Source organism: Armigeres subalbatus, chromosome 2 (assembly GCF_024139115.2).
Source record: "Armigeres subalbatus isolate Guangzhou_Male chromosome 2, GZ_Asu_2, whole genome shotgun sequence".
NCBI lineage: Eukaryota > Metazoa > Arthropoda > Insecta > Diptera > Culicidae > Armigeres > Armigeres subalbatus.
In genome coordinates, this window is record NC_085140.1 from 299,352,732 (window position 1) to 299,373,048 (window position 20,317).

The 20,317-nt window shown below is 42.1% G+C and overlaps 1 protein-coding gene, 1 non-coding gene and 1 pseudogene across 2 annotated transcripts; 1 reads left to right on the forward strand and 2 right to left on the reverse strand.

Annotated features, from left to right (window-relative positions):
- Nucleotides 1–612: 612 nt before the first annotated feature.
- On the reverse strand, nt 613–2,693 carry LOC134216611 (tRNA N(3)-methylcytidine methyltransferase METTL6). The gene is made up of 5 exons (XM_062695475.1): nt 1,745–2,693; nt 1,507–1,559; nt 1,207–1,254; nt 895–973; nt 613–678 (listed from the first exon to the last, which is right to left on the reverse strand). Exon 1 carries the CDS (start codon nt 2,632–2,634, stop codon nt 1,753–1,755), a length of 882 nt encoding a protein of 293 aa, XP_062551459.1. The 5' UTR covers nt 2,635–2,693; the 3' UTR covers nt 613–678; nt 895–973; nt 1,207–1,254; nt 1,507–1,559; nt 1,745–1,752.
- Nucleotides 1,034–1,129, reverse strand: LOC134218677 (small nucleolar RNA snR60/Z15/Z230/Z193/J17). Its single transcript, XR_009981438.1, has one exon. It is a non-coding gene; the product is annotated as a small nucleolar RNA snR60/Z15/Z230/Z193/J17 (small nucleolar RNA).
- A 2,648-nt stretch (nt 2,694–5,341) lies between the features above and the next one.
- Nucleotides 5,342–20,317, forward strand: LOC134209822 (cyclin-dependent kinase 8-like; annotated as a pseudogene).

The following is a 20,317-nucleotide window of genomic DNA, read 5'->3' on the forward strand; positions in this document are numbered from 1 at the left end:
GAGAAAATTGTCAACATAACGTAGGTTAGCTATAAGTTAAATGTAAGTTAATAAAGAGTCTTAGTTGTACCACCGAACCGGAGTGGTGTTTTAATTTTTATTCGAAAATCCAGTGCCGCCGCGCGGCCCACCGGCGGGGATCGTCGCCCCGTCGGTAGAGGTCTGTTCAAGGAAACTGTTCCGTTTTCTATCTCACTGAATGTGTATCTCATAGCAAAACAAAGAAATACAGCACCAATCTCGTCGCTTCTTTTTGCTAACTAGTGAAAACAATCACAAAAATAAGAAACAAACCAAGTTCCTTTTCATTGCTTTGTTTTTGATGGGATGGAAATAAGAGCTATGGGATGAAGTGCTGAACCGTTCCCGTTTATGTTATAATTTTGTATGGACACTAAAGCTTGAGCTGACCCCTCTCTCCCCATATAGCGTTACGTAATTTGTGAACCGTCCCTTAGAGCCCTTTGAGTTTATTTTATATGAGGAAACTATTACCAGAAACTTGTGCATGAAACAAAAACAAAACTGAGTTTCTAAACTTTACCATCATAGTACTCTCAAAACTAATTCTATCGGACTTTTTCGGATAATTGTGTTTACATCAAATACATATTTAATCCATCATTATTTTTATTCAATTGTAAAAATACATAACTGAATACCATGTTAATCGAATTTCTGGAATGAGAAATAAAAAGAATGATATCGTGAGATGTGTGTTTTAAAAAATATTAAACTTCTACTATAACTGACATATTTTCAGATAGGGGTGAAAGACCAATTTCAATGCATATAAAATGCGTGTTTGTAGTTATCATTCAACTTTTGTCAAATGAACTATGCGTCATCAGGGTAGCGCGGTAACTTTGAAATACAAATACTTTAATTGCTTACCTGCTTTCCAGACCCAACGATCAATTGCAGTAAGGCAGATGATGCCATACCCGGTATCGATACTGACATCCGATCTGATCTGGAAATAAAATGGCGGGTTATTAAAGCATTACATACTCAAATCAGTGTTTTCGACCAACAAATATGTCAGGTAGGGGTGAAAGACCAATTTCAAAGATAGTTAGATTAGTTATCATTCTTTGTAAGTCAAATGAACTATGCCTCATCAGATTTTTTGTTTCAACTGATAACTGCGAACTTATGTAATACAGAATAGTTACTAAACTAATGCAAAGATCAGGAGGTTTTTACCTTGCCAGTTTTTTCTCCATATTATAGTTCCGTTGAAAAACTTAATGGCTGGAAATGAGAAAAACACGAAATGAAACATACGCTTGGTGAAAAATTTACGACGTTAGAATGTTTCCGATTGTGTCAGAATCCTTTTGGTTTAATGTTTGAAATGGGTGTAATCTATCAGCGATTCTCAGAAACATTTTATCATCATGGTAAACTATAAGGTAGATTTTTCAGTAGAAGGATTTGCTTTTACATATACTTTTACTGAAATATCAACATAAGCACTTTGGATTAAAAGATTTCATTTTTTACCTCATTTGTGCTCATCAGCATCATCAAATACGTTTCCAAAAAATTGCAACCAGCTGAAAAAAAAACATCGGAAGTTTTAATACAGTAAAATACTTCGAATAAACGATTTTGTTATATGAACGAGCATATCAGCTGGCCGTTCTTATAATTATAATCATGAATTATATTTCATTCTAGAAAAGAACAATCATCATTTTAAATCGCAGTCAACAATTGAATATACAAAAAAAATAATTACCTTGGTTCTCATCCAAACGGTTTCCGGAATTTACCCTGCACAAAAATTCTCGGAACGTCGATGCTCTCCTTGGGATTGATGGTCCTCCGGTAAATATAGCTGTTGATCACCTCTTCGAATCCCTCATCCCGAAACAAACTACCTACTTCGTCCTCTGCAAAATAGTAGCTTCTGGTTCCGTCTTGGCGCATGTAGAAATTCTCCGCAATCTTGTGCCCCGGTTTAAACCTCAACTGGGCCATATCGTACAGACCATAGTCGCGGAATAGCACCATTCCGCCGGGTTTCATCAAACGGAAGATATTTCCTACCACCGCCCGGAACTTATCCGGATGAATGGCAGATAAGACGAAAATTAAAGTTGCTATGTCCAGACTTTTCTCCGGAACCGTTTGGAACACTTCTCCGGTAGTGATGTCGCACGGAAATGCATTCATGTACGCTTCATCGTAGAGGTTATGTTGCCGGACCAGCTCGACGGCACGTGGCGACAAATCGCATGCATATATGAAATAGTCGCGATGGCCGTCCTCAATCAGCGGGAAAATCAAATTACCCACGCCGCAACCAATTTCCAGCATAGTCTTAACACTATTTCCAGTACCGTCGTTACCAGGGGAAGATCCAACCAGCAGCTCTTCAAACTCGCGTGTTGTCCAGTGCCGATCTTTGAAAAATCGCGTTTCATTCCGCTTGTAGAACAGGTCCCAATGCTTTCGTTCCAGCTCCAGTTTTCTCTTGGAAATCGATATCATCCGTTTGTTCTGCTCCTGCAGACGAATCTTTTCATCGTCGGTCAACGTTTTGGGCGTTTTCGTGGCAACGTCACCCAAATCGAAGGCACCTTGTTTGACTGCCTGAGCAGATGAGTCGTCATCGTTGCAGAGCATAGTTACTAGTCTGCATTAAAATTTCTATTAAACTTTGGTCCTGATGACGAACCATTTCTTATTACTGCTGCACATTACATTAAAATTTCAAGTTTTAAATAACTAGGTAAATCAGGACACAGCAAACTGAACCTCTCTTGATGCTGTCCAAAAACGAAATGGACGATGAACGACGGTCGTCGAATCTTCATACTTCATGCCGATCGCGGCGCCTAAAACCATTCGATTACAGCGGCACTATTTAACTTTGACAACCGCTGTCACAGTCCGAAACAATCGAGAGGGAAAGAAACCACAAACTTATTTAAGGTGAATCCGCCGAATAGAAATGAGTGACATTTGCGCTCGCACACTGTGCAATTTATTCAGCATGTGTACCCAGCAAGGAAGGTTACTCTAACTTGAGCATAATTGCATCTAACCTGTGAGATAGTTAAGGTGCCGTCAGACGTTGCAAATCACTCACACGAGCATTTTGCTCGCAGAAAGTGACAATTGTCAAAATTTTCCTGTCTGACTACACTGAAAGTGATTGCATGCAAACAAATGACAACTCGTAAGCAAACGCTCGCTTGCAATGTGTGACTGCAAAGCGTTAAAATTTTCAACTCAGAAACGAAATTGCGCTTGCTAGTGCAGCACTAGCAAATTTTTCTCGCAAAAGTGAAGACGTTTTCAGGTGCAGTGTTGCACTGCAAAATAGGAATGAAATTACATTTTGTGGCCGAAAAAAAGTTTTTCGTTTTGTTTATATTTGCATGAGGTAAATCTGTCATTTGCTTAAAGTAAAAATTGCTACGTGTGACTGAATTGCGAGTGCTCTCAGAAATCATTCGCTCGCACGAGTGATTTGCTTGCAACGTCTGACGGAGCCTTTACACTACATTCTCACTAACGGTTAGGGTAAATGAGGCTAAAGTTACGCTAGAATGACACACTTTTTGTTAGGTATGTTTATGCTTGGTGCATAATTTCATCTAACCTGTTACACTCGTTACATCAACGTTAGATATGTTTCGCTTTGGGCGGTTAGCGCAGTTAGGGTTGTTTCAAAAGGATTTCATGTTGATTTATTTACACTCCAGCTGTCATCGGACGCAGAATATATATGTACTTGTGAAAGTACATATACATAACTGCCTCGAATGACAGCTGGATATAAATAAGTTATCAATAAAGAAATTGATTGGGAAAATATATTTACCAACTGAATAGTACGGAACGGCTACATTTTTTACAATGCCTGGAATTATCGACAAAACATTCGTGCTGTCGAGGCCAAGATCCGCTCCGGTGCAGGTTGCAGGTAGTAAGCAGGCTCTCCACGAATTGCCGCAGGAGAGTAGTGAGTGAAAGTGCACTCTATAACAGCTTGTGTCGATATTGAGGATCCCACGAATACACCAGGACATCCATCTTTGTTGCAAACCTTAATCCAGCTCAAAGGATTCATCCCAGTTGAACTGTAAATTTCTGATCGCACTACCGTACGTGCCTTGCGGATAAATCGCATTCCAGTACGCAATATAAATCTCGGATCATCGGTTGCTGCGCTTGAGACGGTTCAGACATAGCCCGTAGTCCACGACCGGCAAGCAGAAGGATTCACACTCCGGACATTCGATTGCGTGAACCACTGTTAGAAGAAAAGCAGAATAAATAATTATTTCACAGTTACTAATTTGCTAACAAGGTCCGTCTCACCTGTCTTATTCACTTGACCTAGTATACTCGGCCGGTTGATGTCGATCGGATGGTGGGTGCAGGGATATTGTGCTCGATGTAGGTGCCGGGATCTGATGGCCGGTGAGGGCTGCCATTGCCATTCTATTGCGCCACCCGACTAGCTAGTCAGTTTCAGCAGCTATCGCATACGCCGGACACTTGGCGAACGAATTGACGACGGCCCAATATGTTGCGAGGACCGAGGTGAGGACATAGACCGTACCGGCAGTGAAGACATGCAGGTACCACCTGCACCGGTTGAGTTATGCAGGTCCAGTGTGCCACCGGCTGCTGAAGATGTTTTCGTGTTTTAAGACGCCGCAATGTTTCGGCGGAACAAGAAACCGATGCACTAGCTTCCGATTTAGGACGTCGCGTAGGCTCGCATTTGTCCGCAAATAGCAGAATTGCTAGGTACTCGTCACAAACTGGCGGTCAAGCGCTGGCGAAGATCTCGAGGATCCCTTTAGATGGGCAGGTGAGTACTTGGGAGCTGAAAGGTTTCCGTCATTTTTTCCTGCAGACGGTCAGCACATGGCTCCGGAGACCCTACGGACCCGGTCGATACAAATCTCGGATCATCGTTGCTGCGCTTGAGACGGTTCAGACATGGCCCGTAGTCCACGACCGGCAAGCAGATGGATCCACGAATTCCGGACATTCGATTGCGTCAACCACTGATATAGAAGAAAAGCAAAACAAATAATTATTTCACAGTTATTTACTAATTTGTTCAAGTTCCATCTCACCTGGCAATAGCTGGGCTTGTATCTCGGCCGAGTTGATGTCGATCGAGTGGTGGGTGGGGAAGTGTTGTGCTCGGTGTAGATGCCGGGATCGATAGCCGGTGAGGGTTCCATTGCCGATCCTGGCGCCACCCGGACCAGCTTGAGTCAGTTCCAGGAGCTATCGCATACGCCGGACACTGGGCAACGAACGGCCCGATGTGTTGCGAGGACTAGACCGTACCGCCAGTGAAGACATGCAGATATGTAGGTACCACCGGATCCGGTTAGGTCGCCCGTCCAGTGGCCCACCGACTGCTGAAGAGGTTGTTCGCTACGTAATTTTTTTGCGGCGGAACAAGAGAACTGATGTACTCACTTCTGATCTAGGATGTCGCGAGGCTCATTTGTTGCAGATAACAGAATTGTTGGGTACTCGTCGCAGCCAAGTTCGATATTAACTGGTAAAGATCGATGACTGGCGGTCAAACGCATGGCCGGATGTTGTAGTAGTAGTAGGCCGCGGTCCGATCATGGCTTCCGTATCGGTGGAGTAATCCAATCCAATCGATGGACCGTATCGGTGTGCGTGATGGCGGTGGAGGTTCGTCGTCAGCGTCGCATGCCGCCGGCAATGGGAGCTGCTTGGTCAAGGTCGGATTATGGCTAGACCGAATAGTGCGTGTCTCCGAGTGTTTGGTGGTCTGCATATTCGACTCATGGCAGGTGTGATCGGAACCGCTGTGCAACCTTTGGTGTGATTGCGACATGGTGACACCGGTTCCGGCTGACATGCGTCGGTTGGCGCTTGGGTAGAACGAGTGCACCTTTTCGGCAAAACTCTCTAGCGTGCGTTTTCTAGTACTAGAACGAAGTTTGAAAGCTCTGCGTTCCCTTCGGTTGTTTGGTGATGACCGACGGCGGTGATGGATAGCCCCAGCTGGGTGTTTCCACTGACTGGCCCTGTCGGGGACCGTAGTACAGATCTAGCTGTTCGCTCTGGGGCTGTAATCTTGAAGCCCAGTCCCATACAGGAGTGAGACTGGGTCATTTCCTACCGAATCTCATTCGTGCACTCTGGTGGATCTCAATGAACATGGCGCCCAGTTCGAACTGCAGGAGTACCTTCGGAGAAACCTGCAGTAGTTCCTCGAAGATTCCTTCAAGAATTCTTTCGAGATGATCCCACAGAAGTTCTTTCGGTGATTCATCCAAGATTTTTCGGAGATGATCCCACAGGAATCCACTGCAGATTGGGAGATTTTCTTGGAGTTCCTTGAAGATTGTTACAGCAGTTCTCAGAGATGCTCCAAGAGTTCCTTCGAAATTACCTAGATTCCTGCAGGAGTTCCTTCTGAGATTCATGCAGGACTTATTTCGAAGACAAACGCAGGAGTTCCATCAGAGATTCCTACAGCAGTTCCTTCCGAGATTCCTCCAGGATTCTCGGAATTCCTCCAAGAGTTCCTTCGAAGATTCCTCAGGAGTTCCCTCGAGAATCCTGCAAAAGTTCCTTCGAAGATTCCTGCAGGAATTCTTTGAGATTCCTCCAGAAGTTCCATCGGAATCCTTCAGAGCGGAGATTCCTACATGAGTTCCATCTAAGATTTACCCAGGAGATCCTGAGATACCTCCGAAATATTCGGAGATTCCTCCAGAAATCCTTCGAGAATTCATTCAGGAAATCCTTCGAGGAAAAAAATCCTTCAGGAGTTCCTTCAGATTCCTTCAAGAATTATTTCGGAGATGCATCCAGGAATTCATTTGGTGATTCCGGAATCCTTTCTCAGATTCCTTCTGGAGTTCCTTAGGAGATTCTCTAGGAGTTCCTCAACAAATCTCCAGCATTTCCTCTGAGAATTCGTTTAGGAGTTACTCTCAATTTCCTCCAGGAGTTCCAATAAATGTATTCAGGAATTCCTCCAGAAATTCATATGGAATTCCTCCATGAGTTTCTCTAAACCACCTGAACCTTCTCCAAAAGTTGCACAGGAAAATCCTCCATGAGTCTCATTGGGAATTCCTTAGGAGTTTCTTCGAGAAATTCCTCAAGAGTTCCTCTCAGGAATTCTAACAGTTATTCTGAAAATTATTCCAGAAGTTTCACTGGAAGTTCCGCCAAGTTTCTGGAATTCTAAGGGTTATTCTGGGAATTTCTCCAGAAATTTATCTGAAAATTCTTCCAGGAGTTCCTATATTGTTAGTTTCGTAAAGTTCCTTTGAGAATTCTTTGAGAAATTCATCTGAAAATTCCTCCAAGCTACTTCCGGAATAGTTCCTGGAGAACAGAACTATTCATCAGACGCCGCAAAACCGTGTATGGTTACAACAACCCATTTGATCAATGCCTTCGTTCGTTGAACAGTATTAGTAACGTATTTGATTTTAATATGTCTAACATGTATTTTAAAATGAGGATTAAGGCTCTAGGTTAAGGTGCAGTCTTGAAATAGTTTTTAATTCTTTCGAGACGTTGGTAAATAAATACATAAAATTCATTTGGGAATTCCCCAGCCTTCATTTTAGAATTCTTTAAAATTCCTCCAAGAGCTGCTCATGGAATTCCTCCTTGAGTCTTTGAATTTCTTCAGTAGTTCATCAAAAAAAAATCCTCCAGCCGTTACTCGAATATTCTTCCAGTAATTCCTCTGTGAGTTCCTCCAGAGTTCTACTGGGCAACCGGAGGTATTCCTCGAGCAACTCGAAAGAATTCCTGGAGGAACTTCGGGGAATTCATGGAGGAATTCTGCAGGATCTTCCGGGATTCCTAGAGAACTTCCGGAGAATTCCTGGAGGACGAGACGAGCCAGCCGGCTGAGTCTCTAAATAAAGACAAAAAATCCTGGAGGAACTTTCTGGAGCAACTTCTTTACCATTCCGGAAGAAACCCGGATAAATGCTTGAGAAACTCCAGCGGAACTTCCTGATGAATTCCTGAAGGATCTTCCGGAGGATCCTGGATGAACTTCCGGAGGAATTTCTAGAGGAACTTCCGGAGAAATTACCTGACAATTTCTTGACCATTTCCGGACAAAACTTCCGGATGAATTCTTGGAGAAATTCCAGGAGGAACTTCAGATGATTCTGGAGGAATTCCGAAGGAATTCCTGGAGAACTTCGAAGGATTCCTGAGAAACTTCCTTGAGAATGGTGAAGAAGTTGCTCAGGAGTTCCTAACCTAGAATTCTCCAGGAATTCTGATTCCTCAATGTCCTCGAAGTTCTCCAGAATTCCTCGAAGTTCCTCAAATTCCTCCGAGTTCTTCCAGGAATTCCTCCGAAGTTCCTAGGAATTCCTCCGGAAGTTCCTCCAGGAATTTCTCCGGAAGTTCCTCCAGAATTTCTCGAATTCTCCGGAATCCTCCGGAAGTTCTCCAGGAATTCCTCCGAGTTCCTCCAGGAATTATCCGAAGTTCCTCCAGGAATTCCTCCGGAAGTTCCTCCAGGAATTCCTCCGAGTTCCCCGGAATTCCTCAGTCTCCAGTCTCAGAAGTTCCTCGGATTCCTCCGGAAGTTCCTCCAGGATTCCTCCGGAAGTTCTCAGATCTCGGAAGTTCCTCAAATTCCTGAAGTTCCCAGGAATTCCTCGAAGTTCTCCAGGAATTCCTCGAGTTCCCGGTCCTCGAAGTTCCTCCAGAATTCCTTCGGAAGTTCCTCAGGAATTCCATTCATTCCTCAGGAATTCTCAGTTCTCAGGAATTCATTCCAGTTCCGAATTCCTTCGGAAGTTCTCCAGGAATTCCATTCGAGTTCCTCCAGGAATTCCTCGGAAGTTCCTCCAGGAATTCTTCGAAGTTCCTCAGGAATTCCTTGAAGTTCCTCCAGAATTCCTTCAGAGTCCTCCAGGAATTCCTTTGAAATTCTTCCAGGAATTCATTCGGAAGTTCCTCCGGAACTCCTTCGAAAGTTCCTCCAGGAATTCATTCGAAGTTCCTCCAGAATTTCTTCGGAAGTTCCTCCAGAATTCCTTCGGAGTTCTCAATTCCTCGGAAGTTCCTCAGGAATTCCTTCAGAATTCCTTCGAAAATTCTCCAGGAATTCTGGAAGTTCCTCAGGAATTCGCTGAATTCCTCCGGGAATTCTTCGAAAATTTCTCAGGAATTCCTTCGGAAGTTCCTCCAGGTCGCAAAGTTCCTCCAGGCATTCCTTGGAAGTTCTTCCAGGAATTCTTTGAAAGTCCTCCAGGAATTCCTTTGGAAGTTTCTCGGAATTCCTTCGAAGTTCAGAATTCATCTAATTCCTGAATTTCTCAAGAATTCATCCGGAAGATTTTGGATATGATCAAGAAATTGCTTCAGGTAATTCCTCCGGAGTTCTCAAAAATCCTCGAAGTTCATCCAGGTATTCCTCTGGAAGATCCTTCGAATTCATCCGGAAGTTCCGCTGAGTTTCTTCGAAGTTCCTCAGGAATTCCTTCGGAAGTTCCTCTAGAATTCTTCGGAACTCTTAATTCCTTCCGAAGGAATTCCTGGAGGAACTTTCAGAGGAATTCCGGAGGAACTTCGAAGGAATTCCTGGAGGATCTTCCGAAGGAATTCCTGGATGAACTTCCGAGGAATTTCTAGAGAAACTTCCGGAGGAATTACCTGAAGCAATTTCTTGATCATTTCCGGACAAAACTCCGGATGAATTCTTGGAGAATCAGGAAACTTCGAAGGAATTCCTGGAGACTTCGGAGGAATTCCTGGAGGAAATGCTGGAGGAATTCCTGGAGGAACTTTCGAAGGAATTTCTGGAGACTTCCGAAGAATTCCTGGAGGAACTTCCGAAGGAATTCCTGGAGGAACTTCGAAGGAATTCCTGGAAGACTTCCGAAGAATTCCTGGAGGAACTTCCGAATGAATTCCTGGAGGAACTTCAAGGAATCCTGGAGGAACTTGAAGGAATTTCAGGAGGAACTTCCGAAGAATTTCAGAGGAACTTCGAGAGAAACTTCGAAGGAATTTCAGGAGGAACTTCGAAGGAATTTCAGGAGGAACTTCCGAAGGAATTCTGGAGGAACTGAAGAATTCCTGAGAACTTCCGAAGGAATTCCTGGAGGAACTTCGAATTTCCTGAGAACTTCCGAAGGAATTCCGAGGAATTCGAAGATTCCTGGAGGAACTTCGAAGGAATTCCTGGAGGAACTTCCGAAGGAATTCCTGAGGAACTTCCGAAGAATTCGAGAAACTTCGAAGAATTCCTGGAGGAACTTCGAAGGAATTCCTGGAGGAACTTCCGAAGGAATTCCTGGATGAACTTCCGGAGAATTTCTAGAGAAACTTCCGGAGGAATTACCTGAAGCAATTTCTTGATCATTTCCGGACAAAACTTCCGGATGAATTCTTGGAGAAATTCCAGGAGGAACTTCCGGAGGAATTCCTGCAGGAACTTTCGAAGGAATTTCTGAGGAACTTCCGAAGAAATTCCTGGAGGAACTCCGAAGGAATTCCTGGAGGAGCTACCGAAGGAATTCCTGGAGGAACTTCCGAAGGAATTCCTGAGGAACTTCCGAAGGAATTTCAGGAGAACTTCCGAAGGAATTTCAGGAGGAACTTCTGAAGGAATTTCTGGAGAAACTTCCGACGGAATTTCAGGAAGCTTCGAAGGAATTTCAGGAGGAACCTGAAGGAATTCCTGAGGAAGTTCTGAGGAACTTCCGAAGAATTCTGGAGGAGCTTCGAAGATTCCTGGAAGACTCGAAGGCTGAGGAACTCGAAGGAATCTTCGGAAGTTCCTCCAGAATTACTTCGAAGTTCCTACAGGAATTAGCTGGGGCTTCTGGGGTTATTCACAGAGGAGTCCTGAAAGAATTCCTAGAAAACTTTTGAGCAATCCCAGAGAAACTGCTGGAGAAATTCCCAGATGAATTTTGGTGAACTCTCAGAGGAACTTTTGGAACAGTTCCCAGAGGAACTGCTGGAGGAGTTCCCAGAGGAACACCGGAGAAATTCACAGATAAATTTCTGATGGAGTTCTTAGAAACCCTGGAACATTTTTGAAGCAAATCTCAGTGGAAGGATTTGAGCATCTCCCAAGGATCTCCTGATGAATTCCAGGAGAACTCCTGAAGGAATTCCAGATGAATTTCTGGTGGATTTCATAGAATCTCTTGGAGGAACTCCCGAGAAATTGTTGGAGAAATACCTGAATGAACTTTCAGAGGAACTGCAGGAGTAATTCCTAATTAGTTTCTGAATTATTCCGGAAATCCTGAAGGAATTCCAGAGGAACTTTGGAGCAATTCCCAGAGGAACTGGGAGGAATTCTCATATGATTTTTCCATATGGATTTCTAGAGAAACACCTGGAGGAATTTCAGAGGAACTCCTGGAAGAATTCTCATATAATTTCTGGTTGAATTCAGAAACCCAGAAGATTCTCGAGGAATTCAGAAACATTTCCAGAGAAATTTCTGCAGGAATTCTAATTGAATTTCTAGAGGAACTCCTGGATGAACTCCAGATGAGTTTCTGGGATTGTTTGAGCTATTCCACTTTTGGAGCAATTCCAGAAAACTGAGCTACTCCCAAAGTAAATGCTGGAAGAATTCCCAAATGAACTGCTGAAGGAATTCCCAGATGAATTTTGGTTGAATTCCAGAGGAACTCCTGAGAGAATTCCCAGATGATTTTTGGTAGAATTCCCAGAGGACATTTTGGATCAATTTTCAGAGGAACTGGTGGAGGAATTCCCAGGAACACCTGGAGTAATTCTGCTGAACTTTCTGTGGAATCCCACAGAAACTTTTAGAGAATTCCCAGAGAAATTGCTGGAAACACCTGAATGAATTTTCAAAGGAACTCCTGAAGGAATTCTCAAATGAGTTTCTGGGGTTATTCCAGAAGGACTTTTGGAGCAATTCCTGAGAAAACTGCCCAAGCAATTCCTGAAGGATTTCGGATGATTTACGAAGGAATTCGAGGAACCCCGAGGAATTCCTAAGGAATTAGTTTAAATCTCGTTAAATAAATAAATTTCTGGTTTTGATGGAAATCCGGAGGAATTCTGTAGGAATTTCCATAGAGTTTCCGGAGGATTTCTCGAAGGAGTTAGTTTAAATCTTATTGAATAGATTCCCGAAGGAATTCCTGAAAGAATTCCCGGAGCAATTCCTGAAGGAACTCCCGATAAATTTAAAAAATTAAAATTAACAAAATTTGGGAATCAATTTTCTATGTATGTTAAAACGCGCAGCTAAATGCTATAGAATATAGCTTAAGAGCCGTAATATAGGATAGTTTGCGTTGCGTTTGACAGTTTCCCTGGAAATGTCAAACGCAACGCAAACGTATCCTATGTGCTCGCTCGATACCCACGTAGCGTCTTTTCGACACAGAGTGCACACGGCGGTAAATCGACGCAGGTAGCGGTAACGCAGCGTCATCGCGCCGATGCACACCTGCGTTATTTTAACACTGCGTGCACATGGCGTCGAAAAAATGCTACTTGGGCATCGGCTCTTAGATGGTACTTTTGTTCGAATCATGTGTACCTGCGTTCTCTTCTGCGACTCCGACTGGCATGGACTGGACTGGAAAAGGGTAGTGATGCAAATCCTGGAGACAAAATTCAATATAAATATCATGAATTTGCATATGCAGAAGAAACTTACATGAATTATCCTTAGGGCCGATCTCGTAGCGTTTTCAACGCTGCGTGCGTCGTTGAGAAACGCAGGTGTGCATCGGTGCGGCGACGCTGCGTTACCGCTTTTCCCGATGCACATCTGCGTCCTTTAACTTGTGCACGCAGCGTTGAAAACGACTACGTGGACATCGGGCTATATGTCCCGTAATCCGTACACCGGATGCGATACGGTATCGAATTGCTGTTTCAACTTCGATCGAATACGGAAAACTTATCTGCATATGGTGTCATTATTTCTATGCTTCTCTGTTAATTTCTCCCCAGCTGGGCCATTTTTACCCTCTCGATTACTTGTACACTTCCGAGTTAGTTGTAAAGCCATAATTTTGTCCTGCACATCCTTACGCGTGTTGTAAAAATATCAGTGGAACCAGGTTCGCACCTGATGCAATCAAGTTTTGATCGTAGAATAATTACTGAACTTGGTGATAGCTTCGTATGCTCGATATGTGGTAATGTGTCCTTTCGTCATATCTCCAGGGACGCTAATCCAGTCAAAATGTTCAGCGTTACAACAACGATGCGATGTTTCAGAACATCATCCACCGTTGGTCATCGAAAGTTGCGCATACTGATGTTCAGATCGATTAGACATTGTTTCTGCACAATGCTGTTGACCGTGGCAACATCGTTTGTAGTAGACAAGCAGTGGCCTCTTCCAAGCCTACCTCAATGACCTCAACCCATGGATACAGAAAATCCTTGATGTACAAATCGCTGCCGACACATCTCCTCCAAGTTTTATGAGTGAACATTCAGCCGAATGGGAATATTTGGCTATGCTGGTAGCCATACTGGTTCAACATATGATAATTGCTATTGTTGTCTAGTGGTGAGATTGAACTGAGCTATTTGTTCATACCGGGCGATTTCTTCCACGTACAATAGCTCGTAAATGCGGTTTCTTTAGTTGTTCTTGTACTTTTATCTGTGATGATAGATTGCAAAATATGTTGCAGAGGATACCTTGCAGGCAAGTCCTTGTCATGTTCGGCATCCGTAGCAGGCCGGAGATATACATATGAGGGATGATGGTTGTTGAACTCTATTATCTCCGAATAGGTCTCTCTCTCGTTCCGAATTAGACATTATAATATCTTATCACACCGGATAGTTCTGCTTGATGATGAAATGATTCAGGTAAGCATCTTGGAGCATCCACGCCTTCTCTATTCTCTCTTCATCACTTTATCGGACTAGCGGCTGTTTCCCACCGTTCCAGCAACTGTTCGGTGTATTTTTCCACAGTTCTTAGTAACGCGCCCTTTCGAGTTTTTTGTTCGTACGATGCTAAACGTTCCTTCCACTCATTCTGTTCGTCTGTTCCGTGAGGTTCTCCAGGTAATTTTCACACAATGCATATAATTCCGCCGTGGAGGTGCACGTTATTTCCAATCACATCCTGTCGATAAAAAAGAAACGTTTAGGTATTAGGTAGGAATCGAAGTATTATAGAGTTAAATCAATCCGATTCAATCATTTTCAAAGGCACATTTAAAAAAACAAAACATATTTAAATTAACGTACCTTCATCCGACATAATAATGTTCTGATGGATTTCCGTTTGGCAATGTTTTGCATCTCCGAAAGAAATCCACAGGAATCCTTTGATGTCTTCATTGTCGCTTCGTTACTTTGGATGCTATTGTTGATGTCGTCACTGCCATAGCTGGGCTTGTTTTCCACCATGTCATTTCCATCCTCAGATGCAGGTTCTTTCTCACTGGGGTGGATGTCCCTAGTCAATGAGTCAATTCTGAGTGGCTATATGAAAGTCACCCTAATAAGCTGGATAGCGTTTCCTTACCTTTTTGTTGTAGCGGTTGGATTATTTTGCGTTGGAGAACTAGACGAAGCCGCAGAAGATGACGAATCGGTGACACGATCTGTTTCAGCAGTCTTAGTAGATGGCAATCTTCCGCGGACGTCGTACTACCAGTTCTCCGCTCGGATCAGCACAAAACGCTATTTTGAAAATAATCCTTAAAGGAACGTACAACACGAAACACGCGATTTTTATTCCGCAAATTGTGCTCTGTATTTTTCCTTTGTTTTTTATTATTTACTGCAAACCTCGCTGTGCCGTTTCGTTATTGAAACGAAAAGAACTGGAGAAAAAAACAAAGAAACAGTATCAGCATAAAAGCATGAAAATGGTTATGTTTTGAAAGGTAGCATATCTAACAATCTAACGGAGCCTAACATCTAACAAATTGTTTCCTGGGTAAATAGACGAATCCAAGTAAAAATAAGAAGAAGACGCACGACGGTGTTAACTTTGACAGATCCTACAGCACAGCATAGGAAGATCATTTTAAAATGCTTATAATAAATTCTAGACAAAATGTAATTAAAATCTGATTGAAGTATGATACGGAAAAGCTCGAGTCTGTATGATAGATACATTTTGGAAAATATCGTAGTCAGTTGAAAACGAAATGGTGGATAGAAGTTGGCTTTTCTGCAATCCGTCGTTAAACCTAACTTCTAGTAGTGCGCTACTCTTGGGCCCTAATTAGACTAGCGCGCCACTAGCGAAGTTAGGTTTAACTTACGGATTGCGAGAAAATCCAACTTCGCTAGTCCCTATTCCGTTTTCAACTTAATCGAGTATATTCAAAAATTGAGATAAGCTTCCGAATATGTAATTCAGAACTTTTCCGTACCGCCATGATTTGATGTCTATTTGTTTTCAGATTGAGCACTCACACAAATATATACACGGAAATCAAACTTTTTGAGTGTATTGAGTGTGAGAAAAGACTGTGAGAAAAAAAATCTCGCAGTACTCTTATAAAGTGCAAAAAGCGCAATAAACTAAATCTTTTTCAATACTTTTTCCGTGGCATGCATCATTAGATGACACGTAATGGCGTGATTCAAGCAAAGCTCAGTTCATTCAAATTCACTGTGAAAAACGATAAAATTATACATACACCGGTATGCTGCACGTACGTCGGTGTACATTGGTCGTTTTCCATAGTGCGATTGACGCAACTGCAGTTTTGTTTTGTTTTGCTTTTTGGTACATAGGACACTCTTAGTTCCATGGGAACATATGCATAAGTTAAAGCGACGTATGTAACAGCACAGAGAACAGACGTTGAAGCTGCACTCGCCATGTTGTGATAACTTTTACTGTTCATTTTGAAATAACTTTGAATGTCGCCGTTATCCTGCATAATCAGCGCTGCGTCATCAAAAATGCCACCGTGCGCTGGTGTCGTTATGCATGCAAGAGCATACCAGCGCCATCATGTTGTCAAAATGAGATTGTGAGTTCAATGTCGACGTCGATGGCGTTGCGGTTCGGTGTGTTTGTTTACACATGTTTTGCAAGAAATTTTGTTCGAGCCTCCATGTCTGTTCTCTGTGGTAACGTGAGACTTCAAAATAAAAATTTTTACATACGTCGATTCCAAAAGATTGAATCAAAGAATTTTAAGATCTGAAATCAGTAAAATCGATACGTATTCGCGAAGTCGAAGCAAATTCTGCTCTTTCCTCTTATGGAAATCCCATTGCTATCTGTCAGAGTATGAGTGAAACATGGCCGCCATCTCCTCCTCTCTGTTGCTCTCTGTAAAAACCACAAAGAACTGTCATTGTTTGTGTGAAGACTTTTGCTTGACTTCGCGATTATATAAATAAAGCGCGTGTGATTGTCACGGTGTATTAAAACCCCGTTTTGTTTACTTTTTTACATACGTCGTTATGAAAAATTTAGCTTGAATTAAATTTTCACGCTCGTCCGGCTGTGAACTCAATTTTGAGTCGCCTTAACTCAAAATAATAACTTCTTCAGAGACGTCAAACTCTGAGTAACTGAGAATTATTTTGAGTTGGTTTGACTCTTCTGAATAAATCAAGCAGAACTAGAAAATGAGTTCACAGTGAAATTTCAAGAAGTTCAACGGTCACTGATAGAATTTCACGTAACTTTCTGATTTAATAACCTAAAGTCTCAATAAATTTGCATGTTTAACTCTTTCTCATTGCAGCATTAACATCTTGAAACAACGACCCAACCTATAGGCAACTGAAGCACAACTATTTGACACAGGAACATATATTATCTATTTTACTATTTTGGATCTATACAATGGACTTCTGATTTCCTAAGATGCTCGCCTATAACGAGGTCTACAGAGCAAGACGATGCTGAAGGTGACCGGTCCGATTCTCGGTTCGGTCTAGGAAATTTTCTCTCGACCTGGGCATAAAAGTACCATCGTGTTAGCCTCTTACGAATGCAAAAATGGTAACTTGGCTTAGAAACGTCGCTGTTTATAACTGTGGAAGTGCTTAATAAATACTAAGCAGCAATTTTTTTCATATTTTCAAAACATTCACAGATCACTAGAAAAATGTGAAACATTTCCGGGATTTTGTCGCCGCCTTTGACACTTCGTCAAATATGTCAGCATCAGTGACCGCTATTACGACATCCTGCTATAACAGCAGATATGAAGGAGGTTTGGGCAGAGGTCCACGATTAGATCCTACTAATTTATGCTTCTTAGCCAATGCTCTTTTCTTGCCGCATCATTACTCTCTCATTACAACCACCGCTCAACAACCATTTTAGGATCGTTGAATTATTTTATAATATTTAGAAAGAATTTATTATATTTAGAAACTATTGTTTTATTTCAATTTATATTTGATAATAAATGTACTCTGTTTTCAAATTAATTATCTTTTAACTGAACAAGATTGGTTTTCTCGATTTGACAAACTCAAAATCCTATAATCAATTTTATATTTGAGTTGAAGCAACTCAAAAAAAATATCTTCCTCCGTTACTCAAAATTGAGTTCGATGGCCTTAACTCAATTTTGTCTTGAGCCAGTTTTACGATTTTGAGTTAAACTGCCCAAATTTGAGTTCAGCCGGACGAGCGTTTTGATCTCCAGAAGCCAGAACATAGCTTGCAACAATTTTTTTTACCAATCTCTGTTCGAAAGTAGGAATAATCTCCACTCCTGAAAGTTTTTTCAAATTAAATAATTTATCAAGAAAGCTGTATATTGTTTTAAAATTGTGTTTTGAGTTTTTGTTGTTTATACATTTCATAGTTACTATATGTGAAGCCGCACGATAAGTGTTTGGTCTCATGAATCCGAGTGTTAATAGAAAAAACTTTCTCAAAAAAACAATCGTTTCGTTGGCTGCTGCTAAGATAGAGCAACGCTGTTATGATGGATTACGAGTTCAAGATGAAAACCCAACAGGAACGAGCTAAGGTGGAAGACTTGTTTGAGTACGAAGGTTAGGTTGGAGGGCACGTACGAGACGTATACAAGGCCCACCGAAAAGAAAGCAACGACACTAAAGACTACGCTTAAACAAATCGAGGGAACGGTTGTCAATCGGCTTGTCGGAGATTGCGGTAAGTCGGCTGAGATCGATCCGAGGTTGGAAGTGTACTTTGTGAATTTAACATGGATGATTTGACGTTATTTTACTCCTTGTTGACTTAATTGCTAATAGCATACTCGTTTGTTTGCCAGTTACTTCGAGAGTTGAAACACTAACGTGATCAACCTGATTCGAGTGTTTTGTCGCATACAGACAGAAAAGTTTGGTTACTGTTCGATTACGCTGAGCATGATTTTGGCATATTATCAAATTCCATCGAGCGGCAAAAACTAGAAGCCCGTTATGGTTCCGAAAGGAATGGTCAAAGCTTACTCTATCAAATATTGGATGGCATCCATTATTTGCACAATGTGGGTTCTACACAGAGATCTGGTTAGCTGATGAATGAAAGGCTATTTGAAACATATCTGATCAATTTTGTTTTTTCAGAAACCTGCCAATATCTTGGTGATGAAGGTACGAGCGTGGTCGTGTCAAGATTGCTGATATGGGTTTCGCTCGTTGTTTAATCCCCATTAAGCCATAGCAGTTTAGACCGTCGTGGTCACATTCATCGTGCTCCAGAGTTGCTGCTTGGCGCCCGGCATTACACAAAGGCGATTGATATTTGGGCAATTGGATGCATCTTTGCGGAACTGTTGACTTCGAACCAATATTCCATTGTCGGCAGGAAGATATAAAACTAATCCATATCATCACGATCAACTGGATGGGATCTTCAACGTGATGGGCTTTCCACAGGATAAGGATTGGAGGATATCAGAAAATGCAGACATCACCTTTGACGAAAGACTTCAAGCGGTCCAAGTATAATTCATCTTTTCAATCACAAGCGCATTCTAATTACTCCTTTCAGTTGCAAAACTGCTCTTTGGGAAATATATGGAACGGCACAAATTAAGCCGGACAGCAACTTTCCATCTGTTGCAGAAGCTGTTGCTGATGGATCCAAATAAACGTATTACTGGAACAGGCCATCAAGATCCATTTCTCGGAGGACCCGATGCCCACAGACGTTTTGCTGGTTACCCTATTCCGTACCCGAAACGTGAATTTTAACCGGAGGACCAAGATGACAAGGGTGAAAGCAAACGCCAGCAGCGAACAACAACAGCAGCAAGCTAATGTGAGTAACACGCCCATACATAAATCTTGCAGCATTCATATTCCTTCATAAACATACACAAAGCAATAAGCAAAACCCCACACTTTTATTGACACCTGCGATGATCTTCTTCTTCTTATTGGCATTACATCCCTACACTGGACAGAGCCGCCTCGCAGCTTAGTGTTCATTAAGTACTTCCACAATTATTAACTGCAGGTTTCTAAGCCAGGTTACCATTTTGCATTTGTATATCATGGGCTAACACGATGATACTTTTATGCCCAGGGAAGTCAGACATTCCAATCCGAAAATTCCTAGACCGGCACCGGAATCAACAGCCACCCTCAGCATGGTCTTGCTTTGTAGCGCGCGTCTTACCGCACGGCTGGACCGACACCTGCGATAATACTTTCTTAAAACTTGACCCATAATTACCCCAACATTATACCTAGTTGAGGGCTTTACTTATTAGATCTGCTTTATTCATAAATGAATCACAGGAGAACGTAGTCGTTTATCTTATAGGTGAAGTAAAAAATTTTTAGGTATATTTTCACCTACCCATAAAAGTATTTTATTTGGATTAATGTCCCTTTGAAGCAGTTGTGTATTCATGGTTTACTAATCCAATTTTATGTTTTCTGCAGCAACAAGCTCAACAGAACCAACAACAACAGGCGAATGTAAGTATCCTCATTGTAAGTCGTGATATATTGTTACGCTTATTTAATTTTTATTCTACTTCACATCAAAATCAACAACAAAACCAACAACAGCAAACAAACGTGAGTGTTCTAATTATTGCATTGTTTCTGAGTTTTCCTATTCTCAATTATTCACATTCGATTATAACCAACAATCAACGAGCAGCACAGCAGCAACAACAACAACAACAGCAGCACAGCAAGCACAATGGTGGTATTGATCACAATGCTGCAAGCGTGTTCGGATGTCTGGTCCAAATGCAGCCCGGAAACGGTATGAATCAGCGGATTATCAGTCCAACAGGCCAGCAGGCGGCTGCAGTGGCGAACAGCAACAACAACAACAACAACAACAGCAACAACAAATGATGTTCAATAACGCCCAGCAGGTGGATTCCAGCAGCGATATTAA